The 17,059-nt window shown below is 40.1% G+C and overlaps 1 protein-coding gene across 1 annotated transcript in view; it reads right to left on the minus strand.

Annotated features, from left to right (window-relative positions):
* lrp1bb (low density lipoprotein receptor-related protein 1Bb) overlaps nt 1-17,059 on the minus strand; it is a 219,538-nt gene that overhangs the window by 109,326 nt on the left and 93,153 nt on the right. Inside the window, exons 6-12 of the mRNA XM_070914847.1 lie at nt 15,167-15,424; nt 14,068-14,230; nt 7,940-8,162; nt 6,395-6,587; nt 6,097-6,240; nt 4,593-4,829; nt 3,593-3,773 (exon numbers count right to left, since the gene is read on the minus strand). Coding sequence (XP_070770948.1) covers nt 3,593-3,773; nt 4,593-4,829; nt 6,097-6,240; nt 6,395-6,587; nt 7,940-8,162; nt 14,068-14,230; nt 15,167-15,424 — 1,399 coding nt within the window. The remainder of the gene's footprint in view (nt 1-3,592; nt 3,774-4,592; nt 4,830-6,096; nt 6,241-6,394; nt 6,588-7,939; nt 8,163-14,067; nt 14,231-15,166; nt 15,425-17,059) is intronic.

Genomic DNA, 17,059 nt, shown 5'->3' on the forward strand with positions numbered 1-17,059 from the left:
TGCTCCCCAGTGAATCTATCATATGCTGCTTTAATTCATACAGGGACACCTTATAGAGAACCATGTATTGCCAAATGCAACCGTATAACCATCAGTTCAGAAAACTGGTATTAGCATTATGACATGAGTCATATGAGTGTTCCCGACTGAAATGGAAATAAACTGGAAGCCAGATTTCCCATATGTAAAAGCAAATAATCAAACATCCCTGGCAGTCAAAAGAGAGTGCATCGTAGCCTAAGAAATTATTCAGGCTTATCAAGTTAAAGTGCTGCTTGACTGCACATCAAGGCAAAGTTAGAAGTCTCATATTCCCCACCAAAAATAAATGTAAAAAAGTTTTCAGTGTATATGTGTATGCCAAGACTGCAACTCTCAGTGTGCCTGTGGTATTTGAAACATGATTGGGTCAACGATTTGACATGATCTGTTCTCTAGTAACAATGCCCAGGGGATTTGCTCTGTTTGAGTGTTGCTGACTGAGCCATGTGGTCCCCTGTTTCTCATCAATGATAGAGGGCTAGCTAAGGCAAGATGAAACAGAATGGGATACGGAGGTGAATGAAGACTCCCTCTGTCTTGAAGTCATCTTTACGACCTCATGAATTATTCAGCGATTCTCCACACTCACATGCACACAGACACCACGTCAAATGGACTGATGGACTCCATACAGTTGCATTGTCATAATAACAAAATGTAAATACTAAAGATCAATGTGACAACTGAATATTATTCATGTCCTATAATTTTATTCAGAGTTGCAATAATTAGTCAATAACTGAATTAGTCAATAGAGAGAGAATTTATCTAATACAAGTTTGATAATTGAAGTAATTTTCAAGCAAAAATGTCAAAAACTTAAAGGTTGCAGCTTCTAAAACGTGAATATTTTCTGGTATTCTTACTCTTCTGTCATAGTAATCTGAATATCTTTGGGTTTGTTGGACGAAACTAGACATTTGAAGACTTTAATTTGGGTACTTGTGTTGGTCATTCTTCACAATTTGCTGACATTTTATAGACAAAGCCATTATCAATTCATTGAGAAAAATAAAAATAAAAAGAATTGTTTTCATTTAAGGAGATCTATTATTCTGTCTTCAGAGGGTGTACACATGTACTAAATAATGAAATGCGTTTCATAAACTTAAAATTGGAAAATGGGAATGGTGAAAAAAGAGGAACAATGAATTGCAATGGGGTTTAGTTCACACAGCAAAAACTGATGCATTAAAGTGACAACAGTGTTGTGAACATAACACTCATATACACACACTAATCTAGGCATCCAGAATTGACCAAAGCTTAGTAAAGCACCACTCAAGACAAATGTTATTTGTGTGTGGATTTTGTATGTGAATAAATGCATGAGATTCCTCATGTCGCAAAGATAGAGAGGTATGACACTGTTAAGTTGACACAAGTAGTCCTTATCATGTCAACACAGACTAGAGGTGGCAAACATGGCAGAAAATAAGGTAGCGAGAATGCAGTCAAGAAATCAGTTGGAGGGGGCATCCATTTTACCTGAAGAGACCCTTCTAGCAGAGCTGATAGAGATCAAAGGACTGTCGGGTTCAGGCTGAATGCTCCCTCAGAAGCCCAAAACCAGCTTTTCTAATGATTTTTGCTGTCAGTGGGAGGGTCGGAGTAAAAGTTATTAATCCTTATACAAAAAAGTGACATGATATTGCCCACCCCCAACACTGCTGCTCCAGCATATCTGTCAGGGGTGAAATTCTGAAAAAAGGCCAGCATGCAATTCCCTCATTAGTCTCAAAGGTTTATGGCTGCCTTCTCACAGTTCTTTCATAATTTTTTTCTCTGCCTCTTTACAAGAGGCATAGATTTGATGTTTTAAAATCAGTGCGTTTTTATCAATACGTCCTTCTATATCCTGACTGCATCACTGTGACACGTGAGTACACTGTGTGTACATATGTGACCTGTATTTGAAAGTTTGAATCAGTGCCATTGTTAGGATAGAGAACAAGACACAACATAAGTAGGGAAGGTAAATTGCAGACTTAATTGTTATGTAGGACTAGTAGAGTAAGGTATTGATTATTGACAATAGGAAGGTGAAAAGAAAATCAAAACCCAGTTTGGTGTATGTGCCTATAGCAGTGAAACATCTGTGTATGGCAAAATGTTTGGAACAACCCTCTTGAGGTTTGAAAACTAATCTCTGACTGCTATGGATTTGGTATGTGTTAATACGATTTAAGCCTTAAAGTGTTAATCCTTAAGACCCTTAAGACACTCAACGAATTTGAGTTTCGCAGCATCTCCTCTATTTGTTAAATCTCTCTGCTGGCCAGGTCCTCCATATATATAAATTCATATAGGAATGTGACAGAGATGATGTATGAGGACTACGGAGGAACCGCTACTACCTGGTAGCTGTGGTTTAGATTCGGGCAACAAGATGAGCCACCATTTTCTTTCTCCAAAAAACCCCACAACCCTGTACTCATTAACAGCAGATGTTCTCTCACTTTAACTACACTGGTTTACTTGGGGGTGGCAGACTATGCCCCCGACATTTACATGTTTTCTTTTGAAAGGCGCATGATGTGATCAGCTGTCAAAGCAGATGTCTGCTGAAACAGATGATCTTCAGGATTAACTTTTGAAGCAAAGCGATATTTATATCTACAAAAAGGCCCAATGGTCTTTGCTAACTAGAATCATGATGTAGTATATGTCTACGGATTTTAGTATGCCACTTCAGATCCACTATCAGAAATCTGGATACCATGAATCATCCCTTAGCACACCACAGAAATATTCTCCCTTCAAATAACTTTTATCCTACTTCATGGTTCATAGACAACATCGGTTGCGCTTAAAACCTGGCTGTAATAAATAACATTAAATCCCTAAATTGGTATCTCTGGCAAAAAAATATGAGAACTGCCATGGCACATATTTTATAGCAATTTAATGATTTATATGTAATGTTAATTTGTTAAGTAAAAGTTTGGTTAATAAATCTTTTTTTCAAATTCAACTTGCAGTTGTCAATACTATCAAACCTATGTCTTTCGGGTTTATTAAAAAAAAAAAAAAAAAGCCAGGCAATCATGTATGCCTACATGTATGTGGGTAGCCTCATGGGTAGCCTACATGTAGGCTCCCCAGGGAACTGTGGGGGCACACAAAGGGTCGGGGTGAAATAAATAAATGCAGCAAGTGTACCTTCATTTTAATTTAAACAGGATGTAACTAGATCCAGGATCTGACGGTAATTTTATGCAACACACTGGTGAGCTAAGTGAGATCATATAACGCAGCCAACCTTTTTACTTTGAGAAAATCTCCAAACCACATGAGGAGAGTGGCAAGATAATTGTTTTTCTCACTGACTGTCAGGGCTGACAGAAATCACTCTGGTAAAGACTATAACAAAAAGCCTGCAAAACAGGACATTACATTTTTATTCATCCTGTTCATTTTTAGCTATATCCATACCTCTACCTACTCACAAGTAATTTCTTTCACCTTTCCCTGAAATAGCTACTGGCTACTGGCTATATGCATGTCTCTTTCATACACAATTCACAGTGTTTTTTTTTCTTTTCCTGACCTGTTAAGAGGGTCGACCACGATGGCCCGGGGGTGTGACATATTCCCTTCCAACAGAGTCTTCCTGGTCTGGGAGGCTGTCTCCAGTCTGGCAACGCTGATTGTCTTCCTGTAGCCATCGTTGGTCCAATACAAGTTATTCCCAATCCAGTCCACTGAGATTCCTTCAACATTGTCAAGCTCTACAACAGAATCAGCAGCACAGAATTCATGGATGACCAGGGGAAAAATATGGAGAGGAACCAAGTTGAATGAACATGATTTATGTAGTGAAATAAAAAAAAACGAGAGAAACGAGAAAGTTTGCTGATGCCATCATGCTAACCTGAATCATTTCCTTTATTTCAAATGAATTCTACTTGGCTCCTTTTTCATTTGTTGCTCCCCCAGTATTGTTAATGACTGATAAGTATTCAATCCGTTTACATGTGGTGTGGGGGGGCATGAATTTTTTCAGGGGCATGACAGGGAAAGCTTGAGAACCACTGATTTAATGTATGTAAAATAGGAGTACTATAAAGAAAACATTGTGATAATGTTGTGCCCAGGGAGCCACTAAGGTAATTATAACAAATGCAATCATCAAGGCATTCATATTAATAAAATCAGTCTCTAAATATGCAGTACTTTCCTTCGCTGTTTTGTACATTTCTCACTTGGGCAATGAAACATTTTTTGGTAAGAAATTGTATCGTCGTTCAGTGACGGTGAATTACTTTTTAACATTGGAATATATGGTGCTTTATTACTGCCAATATGTTGTTTGTATAAATGATAAAGAATTGAAAACGGTCTTCTTTTTTTAATTTGAGATAAGGTACAAGATATGTGTAGAACATTTTGAGTACATTGAGACTGTGTTTCAAGTAGATCGAGAATGATTGAAATGGTTTTAAGTTTACACTAATGTCTGAAAACAATTACTAATATAAAGTACTGTATACAGTCAGCTTAATTTATTCTAAGGAAGTGCTGCATATAAAGAAACCATTTTCACCCACCATCTTTGAGTATCGTCTCTCGGCTGTTTCCATCTGTTTTTTGTCGCCCAATAAGGAAACTGGTGGTGTCAGCAAAGTAGATGTGGCCCAATTCTGCATAGTAGTCGATGGCTCGAGGGTTGACCAGGTCCTCGATTGGCACCATGTGCTCATCGCTGGACTTTATATTCATATCCAGGCCTCTGATGACCCCGGGACGCCCCTTACCGTAGAACAGGAAGAGATCGTTTTTGGGCTCTACAAGGCAAGAAAGGATGGACCCTTTTTTACTATTATTGTCAATTAATTGGTCTAATTCATCAATGCTGATCCCAGCATTAAACGTTCTTACTGGCCACATTGTTCTTATATACGAGCTAGAGCCAGTGCCATCCATCCACCTTAATGGAGCCAGTAATCAGTGCCAATGACTATACTCTCCCCCTTCAATCACAGTCCTGCTACAAAGCTGCCTTGACAGTAGGACAAGGAAAATGCTTGAGCAAACAGACAATGGCAATACTTACCTTGGCTGTGAAAACTGCTTCTGATCTAAAATAACATGGTGTCTGGGTAGAAAGGCAAACAGAGAGGCCTAGAAAGCTGAGGCAACTCCTCGGCGGCCCGCCAGCCACTCAGGGGGCTGTATGTTCTCGAACCCTTTGGGATCCTCCAGAGAGGCAAGAGGAGGAATGAAGGAGGGCTTCCAGTGAGAGAAGCAGCCCTCTCCTCGCTCTCAGCCCCTACCCAAGAGACTGGGATGCTGGGGGTGAGGACCACACATGCTTCACTTCAATTTATCATTTTGTGAGGGAGAGACCAACTACCCAGGAGACAATTAAGCATTGCAAGAGACCCAGATATCAAACCCCAGTGACTGCTGTATGAAGAAGCACTACCATTTAGCAACAAATCTCATTATGCTTAGGGAGAGGGAAAGCACGAGCAAGAGAGAGATAGCTGGTGTCATCAGAACATCTATGAGGGGGGAATAAATCAAATGTGTCATGCCAAGCCTCCCGATGCTCTGTTACCCTGATCGAAAAGTGGTGGGCCCTCAGATTGTGTCATCAATTTGATCTTCTGCTTTTATTGTCAACTACACAATGTCCAGCAATTGATCAGGCCAGGCAACAAATGCAGACAAACTTAAGACCTCATTATGACAATAATCAATCAGACTCACGACAGGTCGATATCAGAGCATCACTTCCAAATGGGTGTGTGTCCACCAGCGATCATCTTTACCATTGTCAGTCTACGATGTGGGATGTGGGGCACATTCTTGGCTCTAATATGACACATGACCTTTACAGGCACATGTCAATATTAAAAAGAGCACCGATGCAGAACATCCTTGTCAGGCACATGTCAGGATTCTTGTTCATTAAGAACAGCAAGCACTGCCAATGACAGTCCTTTACAACAGGGTTTTTATGGGAAAAAAGCATGACTGTTTTAAGTATAATATACTAACATATACAATGATGCACCTATTTACGTCCAAGGCAAAATATGTACTGACTTTTACATGACTGTCCATCAGAGCCCAGGCTGTAGCCAGTACGACAGCGGCAGGTTTTGGACTTGTAGCTGCCACTCAGAAGGCAGATATGGGAACATCCACCCGGCTTTCCATATGAAACTATTTCACATGCATGACTCCTGACTGTGGACAAAATCAGAAAGGACAGAGAAAACATTATAAGCCAATGAAGCTTCCTTGTTCTGTACAAACACAGACTCCAGCTTGTGAGTCATGAGATGGGGAAGATACTGACACATACTTGCACATGTTAAGCTATACAGAAAATGTACTTTACCTTTTGGCTGGGTGAGTTTGTGGTAAACACGGAGTCTTCTAGTATTCCCCAGGCTGGCTAGTGTCCTGCTCTCCGTTGTGATGTTGAACCTGTGGATCTGCAGCAGCTCCACAGTGGAACTCCCTTTGGAAGGGTCAGAGTAGGTAGCATAGAGGTAGTCCTCAAACACAGCTAATGCATAAATGTATGACACCTGAAAAACAAGAAGATCCATGGTGGGGTTTTTTACATCATCCGTGAAGCCAAAAATAAATAAAACCACCAGAGGAACACAAAGAAAACAATAGCAAAAATAAATTAATGAGAGGACTTTTATCTTTAATCATGCAGCAACCATGAGGGGGGTGGGGGAGGTTGGTACGGCTGTCTTTATATAAGGCAGCCCAGACGGGGTCAAAAGCTGGACCCCACGAGGAGGCCACTGGCCCTGACACCACAGCCTCCATGCTACATTTAGCAGGCTGACACCTACACAAAGCGACATGGCTGGATGAGCTGTGTTCACAGGAAGTACACCTAAGCTCACTGGGTCACACCTTAACATCAGGGGCACCAAGAAACATGCGTCAGAATAAATAAATAAATAACAAACAAACCACTCAACCGTCTCCCTCTATGGAATTTGGCCTCTGCATTCTACTTTTATATGGGAGCTTTCAAAGCAACCTGACAAATACTACTTAAAAAGGATGTGCATGTACTGTAAATGCATATCTACCTACAGCACATGTACCTGAATCAACCAGACAGGATCCAGGGGACAATGGAAGACATTTTCAGAGTAGAAGATTTTTTTGAAAGGTAATTTTTACTGTGAGGAAATGTAGACAAATTTAGGGGAATTGACTAAAACATACAGATTGCAAAGTTGTTACCTCTGACCACTGATACCATTTGCTATGACAGGAAAGACCATACAGTCTACGGAATAGATGTAGAAAGGAGCTGCATGCCATTTGTCATGTAGATGCAATGACGTGAAGATCCTCTGTCTAATGAGGCCACAAGCTAATGGAGGAGGCAAAAATTATGCAAAGAACACCTGCATTCATAATAAGGTGCTTGAAATGCTGGTTTTTCTTTCCTCATAAAAGGTGAATATCTAGTCGAAGTTGCTTGAAAGGGTCTTTTAATGAATAGTCATAATCTGTGATGAAAGGCCTCAAAAACCTACTACAGGAAAGAGACTATTGATATGCTCATTTGGAAGACAGCCCCACATGTGCCTCAATTCCTTCAATTTAATAAACCTTCTATTCCATATTCAAAAGACCTTTTCTATGAAAATGAAGAGTGAATTATAACAACAAGCAGAGAATGTACCACCTGTCTAGCAATGATAAAGCACGGTGCCCTAAATCAGAAAATTAGAAACCCCCTCTCATGTAACAATTTGGAGTCTCTCAAATGAAGAGGGAGAAAGTACTGATAAGGGAACCCTATTGTCTGTTCAGATTCCCACTGACGTTTGTCCACAATGGCTCCTTATGATGTGGAGCCCACGGAAGACAAAAAGCAGCGCTTACATTGAAATGTGACACTCACTTGGCTCCCATGGATAATGGTGTGCCTGTTCCTGCCGTGGTAATCCACCACATCGATGTAATCCAGGTAGGCGTCTGCCCAGTACACCAGCTTCTTGACCACATCCAATGCCACAGCAGTGGGCTGCTCAATTTTATAATCCACCAGCCGCGTCCGGTTGGTGCCGTCCATGTTGCACCGCTCCACCTTGGCCACGTTCCCATAGTCAGTAAAGAAGAGCATTCTGTAGTGGATGAGAGTGTTCCAATGATTAATTGTTGTAAAGGATGTTGTCTACTTTGTTGGGAGAGCAGGGTCTCAGTCTTTGCTCCAGATACTGAGCATTTAAACAGTTTGGGGGTGAGGTGTGTTATTTATTTTTTAAATTGGGTGTTTATCTGCTCTAACATAAGCTGCAAACATTGTCATGCATGGCTAACAAGCTTACTACCTACAGTACCAGTGTTACCTCTGAGGCTGAGAGTTAGCATATCATTAGCTACGTAGTTTTTAAGGGGTTTCAGATTATGTTAAACTAAAGTCCCATTCACAACTGGCATGTTGTGTGGGAGCTGCTCTTGAGTGTTGGTTCTTGACAATGTAGTGGTTCTGCTGTGTTTTACCAAATTGCCAAAAACATTGGTTTAGTCCACATCTGCAAAGCCTTTTCTCATTTAAGGTTTAAATTGAAACATACTGTTACTGCCAATAATTATAAAACATAAATCTAACAAATGGTAAGTGTCCAGTGTTTTGTTAGAATGAATAACAATCTGACCCTACATTTTTTCATCATACTTATATTGTAAAACTAGAGCTAACTAGCTCGACACTGCAGTACAAGGGCAATACAGTTTTATTAAAATGTAACTGATTCTGCACAAAATGTTTTTTACCTTTGGCGTACATTATGTTGTGTCACCTACATTAAAAGGAGCCATACAATGATGACAATTACCAGAGCAGAATCATTAATTCAGTTAGACCAGCCACATCACTTGGTTGTCAGACTCTAATTATGATCAGGTGTTGATATTCGATTAGTGGCTATGTCAGCAAAGCTCAACCCACAATCAGTCCCAAGCATTGAGTCACGAAGGTTTCAAACCTACACTCATCTCTCAAGAGGAAATGAGAGAAAGTATAAAACAGCAGCATAAAGCCCCTGCCTGCACGTCTCTCTCAATTGTAGCTATGCACCTGCTGTGGGCCTGCTTCGAATGTGAAAAAGAATGGCCTCTCAGACACCCAGCAACATTTTTTACTTGCAATTAAGCCCCGATGGGTAGAGAATCTAATGTGTTTATAGCATTTTTGTAATTATTCTGATGACGTCAGCTTTTGTTAGAAAAAAAAAAGCCCTCTGTTGTGACAATCCCAAAGAATCGTTGCAGTCGATATGTTGTTTTTATCCAATTCATTCTCAGTGCCAACTGTATGCTACCTGCCCAGCACGACATGAAATGAAATGTCATGCTGGGCATCTGCCAAAGGAGTGGATAATGAAGAAAGTTGGGCATCTAGCAATCTAAAGCCCAGGATATTTTTCTCAGGGGGTGGGTGGAGCACAAACTGAATATTTGTCTTACATTTATGAGGTGGCACAAACACTCTCTTTAAAGTTTTCTCTTTATTCTCTGTTTCTGCTTGATGTGGGCAATTGTTAGGGCTAACAGGCAGTGATGGAGAAAGTATGCTTCACCTAAGCATAAGTTGTGCATTTTAAATGCTTATTAGTGCTCCAGGTGTTGCTATGTCTCATTTGTTTCACATGTTAAAACTCAATCTGAAAAGTGCAGTAACTAGTAACAGCTGGAGTAAAACAAAATGTAGTGGAGAAGAGGTAGCTCAATATGAAAATACTGTACCTCACGTTGAGGTAATGCACTTTCTTATTTCCCATAACTGTTAACAGATTAGCCATAACCATGCAAGTTTGTTGGAGTCTTTTTTTTTTACTCCCTAGTGGTCAAAATTAGCAAAAATGTTGTTTTGTAGTGAGATGTTGTTGTTATAGAACTGCAAAACAGTGAATAGTTGAGTTTGACACTATAGGCTGCTGTTCATAACCCATTTCCTACCATTAGTCAACATTGGTTTTCGTTAACCACGAACACAACTTCCTAAACCCAAGTTTCCCAAGTAGTTTTTGAAGAAAGGAGTGCTAACTACTTAACTGCAAAAGGATATCAGCAGATAATTCCAGAACAAACGTTTCACACCAACAGTAGAGGAGGATATGCATAGCTGTGATAATAAAATGAAATATAATGTAAAAGTTTCATATAATGGCGCAACTTAATGGTGCCTTATAAAATAAAAATAGGCAAGGCAATAACAATAAATACAAATAAATTCAAACAGTACTTAAAAGGGGTGTAGAATGAATGTTAAATTAAAGCAAGATTTCCAAAAACATTATCAGAATGTTTTTAAATGCCTTCTAAAAAAAGGCCCAGTGATGCTGCCTCACTGATAGACAGAGGCTCTATAACCTGGAGGCAAAAGCAATGAAAGCAGCGTTTCCCATTTCCTTTGTGGTAATTTTGGGGATGTTTAGAAGGCATGCTGCAGAGGACCTCAGGGTATGTGAGTAGACATAAAATGATAGACAATGTGTGATGCACAGAGGAGCCAAACCATTTAGTACCTCAAAAAATCATGAGGAGGGCTTGAAAATCAATTCAAAAAGACACAGGGAGCCGGTGGAATGTGAGACTGATACTGAGCACTAACGGAAAACAGGTGTTATTTGTTTCTTACAATAGGCGCTGAATAACATCAGACAAATAACTGAGATGTCCTTTAACTAAATGTTCAGATCTCATGGACTGTCACTTTAAGTATTCAAATCTGCTCAGGTCTGCACATACAGTAATTAAAATGGAAGGCTTGCCATGCTGTCTTGCTGTGGCTCTGAGGACGGAGCACCGACAGTCTCCAATGATAACGAGCTACAGCCAGAGAGCGGTGGGAAGCCAACTTAATCTGCACGAGTCAAGACAGGGGAAATATGGGCTGCCCTTTGAACCCCAGACCAGGCTCCGCTGAAAAACTGTCAGCGTCAGCAAAGAACCCAGCTCCCCAAACAGGTGCACCTCCACGTGGCATACAAATGATAGCTTTCTGGGATTAGGATGGTGCTGATGCTGTACTTGTGAATTCTGCAGCTACAACGAGATCCATGTTGGATTCAGGAAATGAACACCCCTGATAAAATAAACTGCTTGGGACCGGTGAAAAATAGCATGTGTCTTATGGTGAAACAGAAGGCTGAATCGACTCCGTTGAAACTGATAATGAATGAAAAGCATATATACATATATATAGCATTTTATACAGCAGTGGCAGGAAATAGTTCATCTCCTTCAGCTGCTTTGTTCAGATTTGCAGTTTCAGACTGAAACACACCATTGCAATCAAACATCTATGATAATAGAACTGACTTTAGTACTCTGACCTTGTGAACAACTACAAGTATCTGCCGTTAGTAGCAAATTCCATTTCATCAGAAGTGAAAGTTCATCCTTTAACACAGTAGGGCAGCATTTCTTTCTCTTGAAGAAAATTAACTCTACTGTAAAATAATGGCTTTCATTAGATGAGTGTTTTCTATTACAATTCTGGAAAAATCCAGAACAATTCTTTCACTTATATTAGCACTGTTGCACAGGAGGTAAAGCTGGTTAGAGCGGGTTGGGGGTTCGACATTTTTGGGTTTTAGTCATCTCAATAACCATGAGAGGGATTGCTATGAAAATTGACGCATACATTCATGGTCTCCACAGGGTGAATTGTAATAACTTTGGGGATACCTTAATATTTAATCTAGCGCCATCATCGGGTCAAATTTTTTATTTGTTTTAATTCATTTGTCTACTTTGTGTGCAGTGCTAATGAGCAAATGTTAGCACCCTAACATGATAAACTAAGATGGTGGACATGGTGAACATGCTAGGCCTGCTAGACATCTGCATGTTGCAGTTGTGAGCATGCTGACATTAGCATTTAGCTCAAAACACTGCTGTGCCAAAGCACAGCCTCACAGAGCTGTTAGCATACCTATAACTCTTTTTTATTGACCATATACAGTACCCATGTTTGAGCGTCTTAATTTTTACAGTAAGACTAAAGATTCCCATTATTTGGCAAAACAAATTAAAAGTATTTAAACTTAATTTCCAGGGGACAGGATTGACACAGTGGTGTAATGTTAATACAGAATCTGGATTCTTGTACTGACCAACACACACTGTGTATTGTGAATCTACAATACTTTCCTTACATCATCTAGGCTTCACTAATCTTGTCAAACATGATTGCATTGGATTTTCAAAAACACAGTACATCCTTACCAGTCGTGGATGTACTGTACATGGTATACAGTATACATTTTGAAAGAAAAATGGGACTCACAGGTAGCTTCTATTTTGTAGTGCTGATAAGAATTTTAGCTGATGAACAAACCACACCATCAATCACACTCTCCTTCAAAAAGCTTTTTTAAAAAAAGAAAATGTGGTCCATCAAAAGGCAAAATTAAAATGCCTTATCTGATAGTAAGAAAGGCAGTGAGAGAGAAAATCAAATAATAACAAAGGAGTGCCAAACAGCACGACACAGCATATTCTATAAACACTGTTCCTCACACTATACTGCTATCTAACACCTCCCTGATTTCCTTTGTTTTCACTCCATTGCTCCGGGCTGGCAGACCTCTCTCAGACTCGCTTCTTCAGAAACAGCTGTACCCATGTCTCACCAATTAGAGGCAGGAAAACTTCTGTGTCTAATACAGTCAATCTTGCCAGCAGCCTGCAAGTCCGGCTCCCTTGTGGACCAGCATCCTCTATATCTATACTATCATCCCTCTATACACACAGCAGAATGGTCACTTATAGGTCTGTGAGTCATGTATGATTGCGATGAAATCACTGAAAACCCAGCCTAACTTATCTGAGGTGATTCAGAGGGAGCCAGCTTGAGGTACAGTGTATTTACCATAAGCCATATTGCTTTCCTGTGGCCGACCCACAGTGACGCTGCCAACCAAATCAAAACTTGCCATGTAATTAAGAAACCAGCAGCTAATTATGTTGATTAGACCTAATGACTTACAGCGGTGAGCCAGGCTGTTGAATAAAGTACAGTTTGTACACTGGGAATCCACAAAGAAGTAATGTAGTTCAGCTTCAATGATCAAATTAATTACATGTTACGATTCAAGGCTGACATTGTCTTGGCCTTATGGGGGCTGGTCATGACACAGTTTAACAGAATTGGTGCACATGCAAAATACTTCCGTAACAATGGAAGCATCTCGGTCATTACTGTGCTGTGGGCTCCAGAACTAAAAAGAAAAGGTGTATCATTATCACAAGTGGATCACGGTTTCTAAAATCTCTATCAGAAAAGGTGTATCATTAAAAACATGCTCCGTCTCCAAGTTTGGTGCCTGTCCTTGTGTCCTTGTAATAAAATGGCCCTGCTCTTCTCTTGCTGACTGGAAATAAGAGGGCAGTGAAGGGTTTGAGGTACTGATAACTGGTTCACATTCTGGTACAGCTGCTGCATGCAGTTTATTTAAATTTTATTTGATTTATTTTGTTTGTGTGTTTTTCTGCATGATGATACAGGAAACTGCTAAGAAACCCACACCATAAGTTCCCCAACACTGTGCCCTCTGTCACTGTTGGCCGTATGCTGTAAATGTTTTAGTTTTCACTGTAAGCAGCATGGGGATATTTTTTACTCCACAGCTGCACAGCTTTTTTGTGATCTCTACGGAGACAAAAATCTTGTAATGGAAAGCTCTGCAGGGGCATTTTCTACTGAGGGATGTGGGGTGAAATCAGGGAATATAAATGAATGTCTCGACAGTAGAAGCTGTCTGAAGCATCACCAGCTATCCGCCAAATTACACAGCTCAAAGAGAAAAGGGCTGAGTCGAAGGACAGGGAATCATTTAAATCCCTTCATTGTAACTCACTCACATTCTTCCAGACAAGTCAATTGTTATGCATAGTGAATATTCTTTTCTCTTCTTCCGTGACTTTTTTTTTCTTTAACAAAAGATGCATGATGATAAATGAGCCTTGCAGTGCTTTCAGAAATGGTGTATTTCTGAATATAGGCTACAGAGCACTCACCCCATGAGAGGATCCAGAGCTATTCCTTTAGGATTCAGCAGGTCTAGCTGTACGATAGTGACGCACGTGTCCCCACCATGGTCACAAACAAATATCTTGTCAGTGACGCGGTCAACAAAATAGAAGTTGCCTGTCAGCCAGTCAATGGCCATATGCTCCACATCTGCAATTGCAAACAGGGGTTAGATTCTTGCGTAAAACACTTGAATAAAAATATATAATACACTTTACATGTTTACACTTTCAATGACTACCAAATTGACATATTTTTAAAAAAAGAATCAAAATCAGTGCGGCAGAGGATGTGATATTCCAACTTTCAGTCCTAAGTCCAACTCCAACAATATTGGGTCCTACACTTCCCATCATGCAAGTCAATAGCATGTTTTGTCAGATCCTCCCTGCCTGGTAAATGTCTGCACCTTTCAAACTCCATGTAAAATGTTTCTGTTCAAAATAGCTAGACTCCAAGCACGAGCTGAGATAATCCTTATGATGTAATTTTTTACATTTCCAAAGCTCCACGAGAGGCCTTGAAGACATACAAAAGCTTTTGAAGGCTAAGTGGTACTCACCATGAGTACCTGATCTTGAAATGTAAAAATGCAGGTGTTCTGAATGAATGCACCAGTGTTAAACTGTAGACAATGACAGTAATCATTTAGGCTTTGACTCAAAGCCTCAAAAACATGATGTTTGACATTTGTGAGATTCTGGACCAGATCGACTGAAATGAGGGAAAGGGAGCACTTTTGAAGTAGTGAAGCCGGTGTATCCTGCAGGTTTGAAGGACAGCTGTAGGTGTAGAGGTGAGCGGCCATAACCGCTGAGGCTAACCTGCCTTCAACCACACAGATAATGAAGCGAGAGATAGAGAGGGCTCACAGGTAAGTGTAAGAGTGTGAGAGAGAAAGATAAACAGGGGTAGCATATGTGTGTGTGTGAAAGAGCGCTGGGTGATGTGTATCTCAGCTGAAAATATATTATTGTAGGTGAGAGTGTTCATGAATTTGAGAGCAGATAATCACTCAAATTTATGTAAGGAAGGGAAGGCATATGTACTGTAAGAGAGGGAAACTATGAACAGCTGAAAACGTACGTTGCAAACTTTGTTGTGTTCTTATTTCCTGTTCCCGTGTGAATCCACGCAGATTCCTTGTTTCAGCACAGCGGAGTTGCCCAGAGGACTCTGTAGACAGAACCCAGCACACACTTTCCTGGTTGTGCTGGAAATCCAATGCCAGTGTTCCATTTACACTCAGAGACCTCAGGGGCTGGAGGCCTGTTCCATTTAGATCGGTGATGACAATACGATCTGAACCACCAATGAGAAGTATTGGACGGCTGTCACCAGGATCTGGAGTGGAAGGGAAAATGTGTAAGGTATCATTTTGTTCATTTATTTTTGCAGCACAATTTGTACCAACTGACCGCAAAGCGAGACAAGATTACATGTAAAAAAAAAAAAGGAATATAGGGAAAAAATGTCCAAATATGAATTTAAATGACAGCGAACATACACAACACACAAACACAGAGAAAGAATAGAAACAAAGAAAGACAGCAAGAATTCCTTGGTGAGAAAGACTCCTTCACCATCCGCAGCCCGACATCGCCAGACCAACCACAAAACGTGAATTAGTCTCAGTTAATCTTTAATTTCCAAGGGGCAATATCAACAGACGCAGACGAAAATGCCTCTGGACGCAGTTGGATAGATCTATAACCAATCAGAGCAACAAAAGGTAAATTAAACATTTTCCAAATCCTGTTTGAAGTAAGGCAAACACATCTTTCTTATCAACAAAAGCCTCAAGTGTACTTGTTTGTTTCTCTCTTAGAGAAAATACGTCATCCACTTTGTTTAATACTGACGCAATAATGGACTCAACAGCACGTTCCACATCTGATACATCATGTCATTGTATCAAACCCGCCCCATATTAGATAAATGTTTGTGATTGGCCTGAACAAGAGGGGAGCAAACGCAACCGCCAGAGGAAATAAAACATAAGTTTGCAGATTCGTCTGGTTCCCAGGCTAGTAGAAAGCATGAATTGCACACAGACTCAGAGAGAAAGAAAGAAAGAAAGAAATGTATATTCTATCTCTAACATCGAATGAAACAGCATCAAAACAATCACACAAAAATGTGTTTCAGAGGTGATTTATTAACTAACAAATCGAGAAACATAAACATTGAGTCAAATGGTGGACTTGACTTTTACCACCATGAACTGTCTAGTCTCGGCTCCCAGCAGCAGAGAAGGGCTCAGAAAAACTGTGATAAGCTGCTTTATGGGCTTAATTGACCGTGCACATTCTCTGACATGAGGTTCAACCCCTAAAATAGTTCAACTCAAGGGCTACTCCCCTAATACAGGCAATAAATCAGAATGTCTGCTCACATAACTGGTTCCCCTTAACCCTCGGAATCAACTTTTAGTAGTCAGGCTGACATTTTTCTGCCACGCTAGGGGGTAGATGGGGCTTTGACCAGGCTCTCTGATAGAGGTCTGCCCCGACTCTTAATCAAGCATGGGAAATGTTAGCTGATGTAGCACTAATGCAACAAATGCACTCCTGTTAAGTAAACAGTGCATTTGCTAAAAAGTGCAGCTGTTTTAGGAAACGACTTGGCTTAAAAAAAATGTATTTGCGACATTTTTGATGATTGAAGTTTTCAGTAGGAACAAATGGGGACAGTGCGGGAAAGCTAGAAAGGAGAGAAAGACTAACACATTGTAGGTATTTGAATTGAAGTTAGAAAATATATATAATGATACAATGAGAAAGTAATACATTTATTTTTGCAACATTCAATTTCAAACATTCAAAATCCATAATCTACAGTTTTGTATTGAACATGAGTCAATGAAGTGCGTTATCAAGCAGACATGAAAACCATCAGGGTGTTGCTCAGTCAGATTTATGTTAGGAATACAAATAGAATGCAAAATATTATACCTTTCACTTTAGTTTGAGCCAAATG

This window comes from Enoplosus armatus, chromosome 11, assembly GCF_043641665.1.
Source record: "Enoplosus armatus isolate fEnoArm2 chromosome 11, fEnoArm2.hap1, whole genome shotgun sequence".
NCBI lineage: Eukaryota > Metazoa > Chordata > Actinopteri > Centrarchiformes > Enoplosidae > Enoplosus > Enoplosus armatus.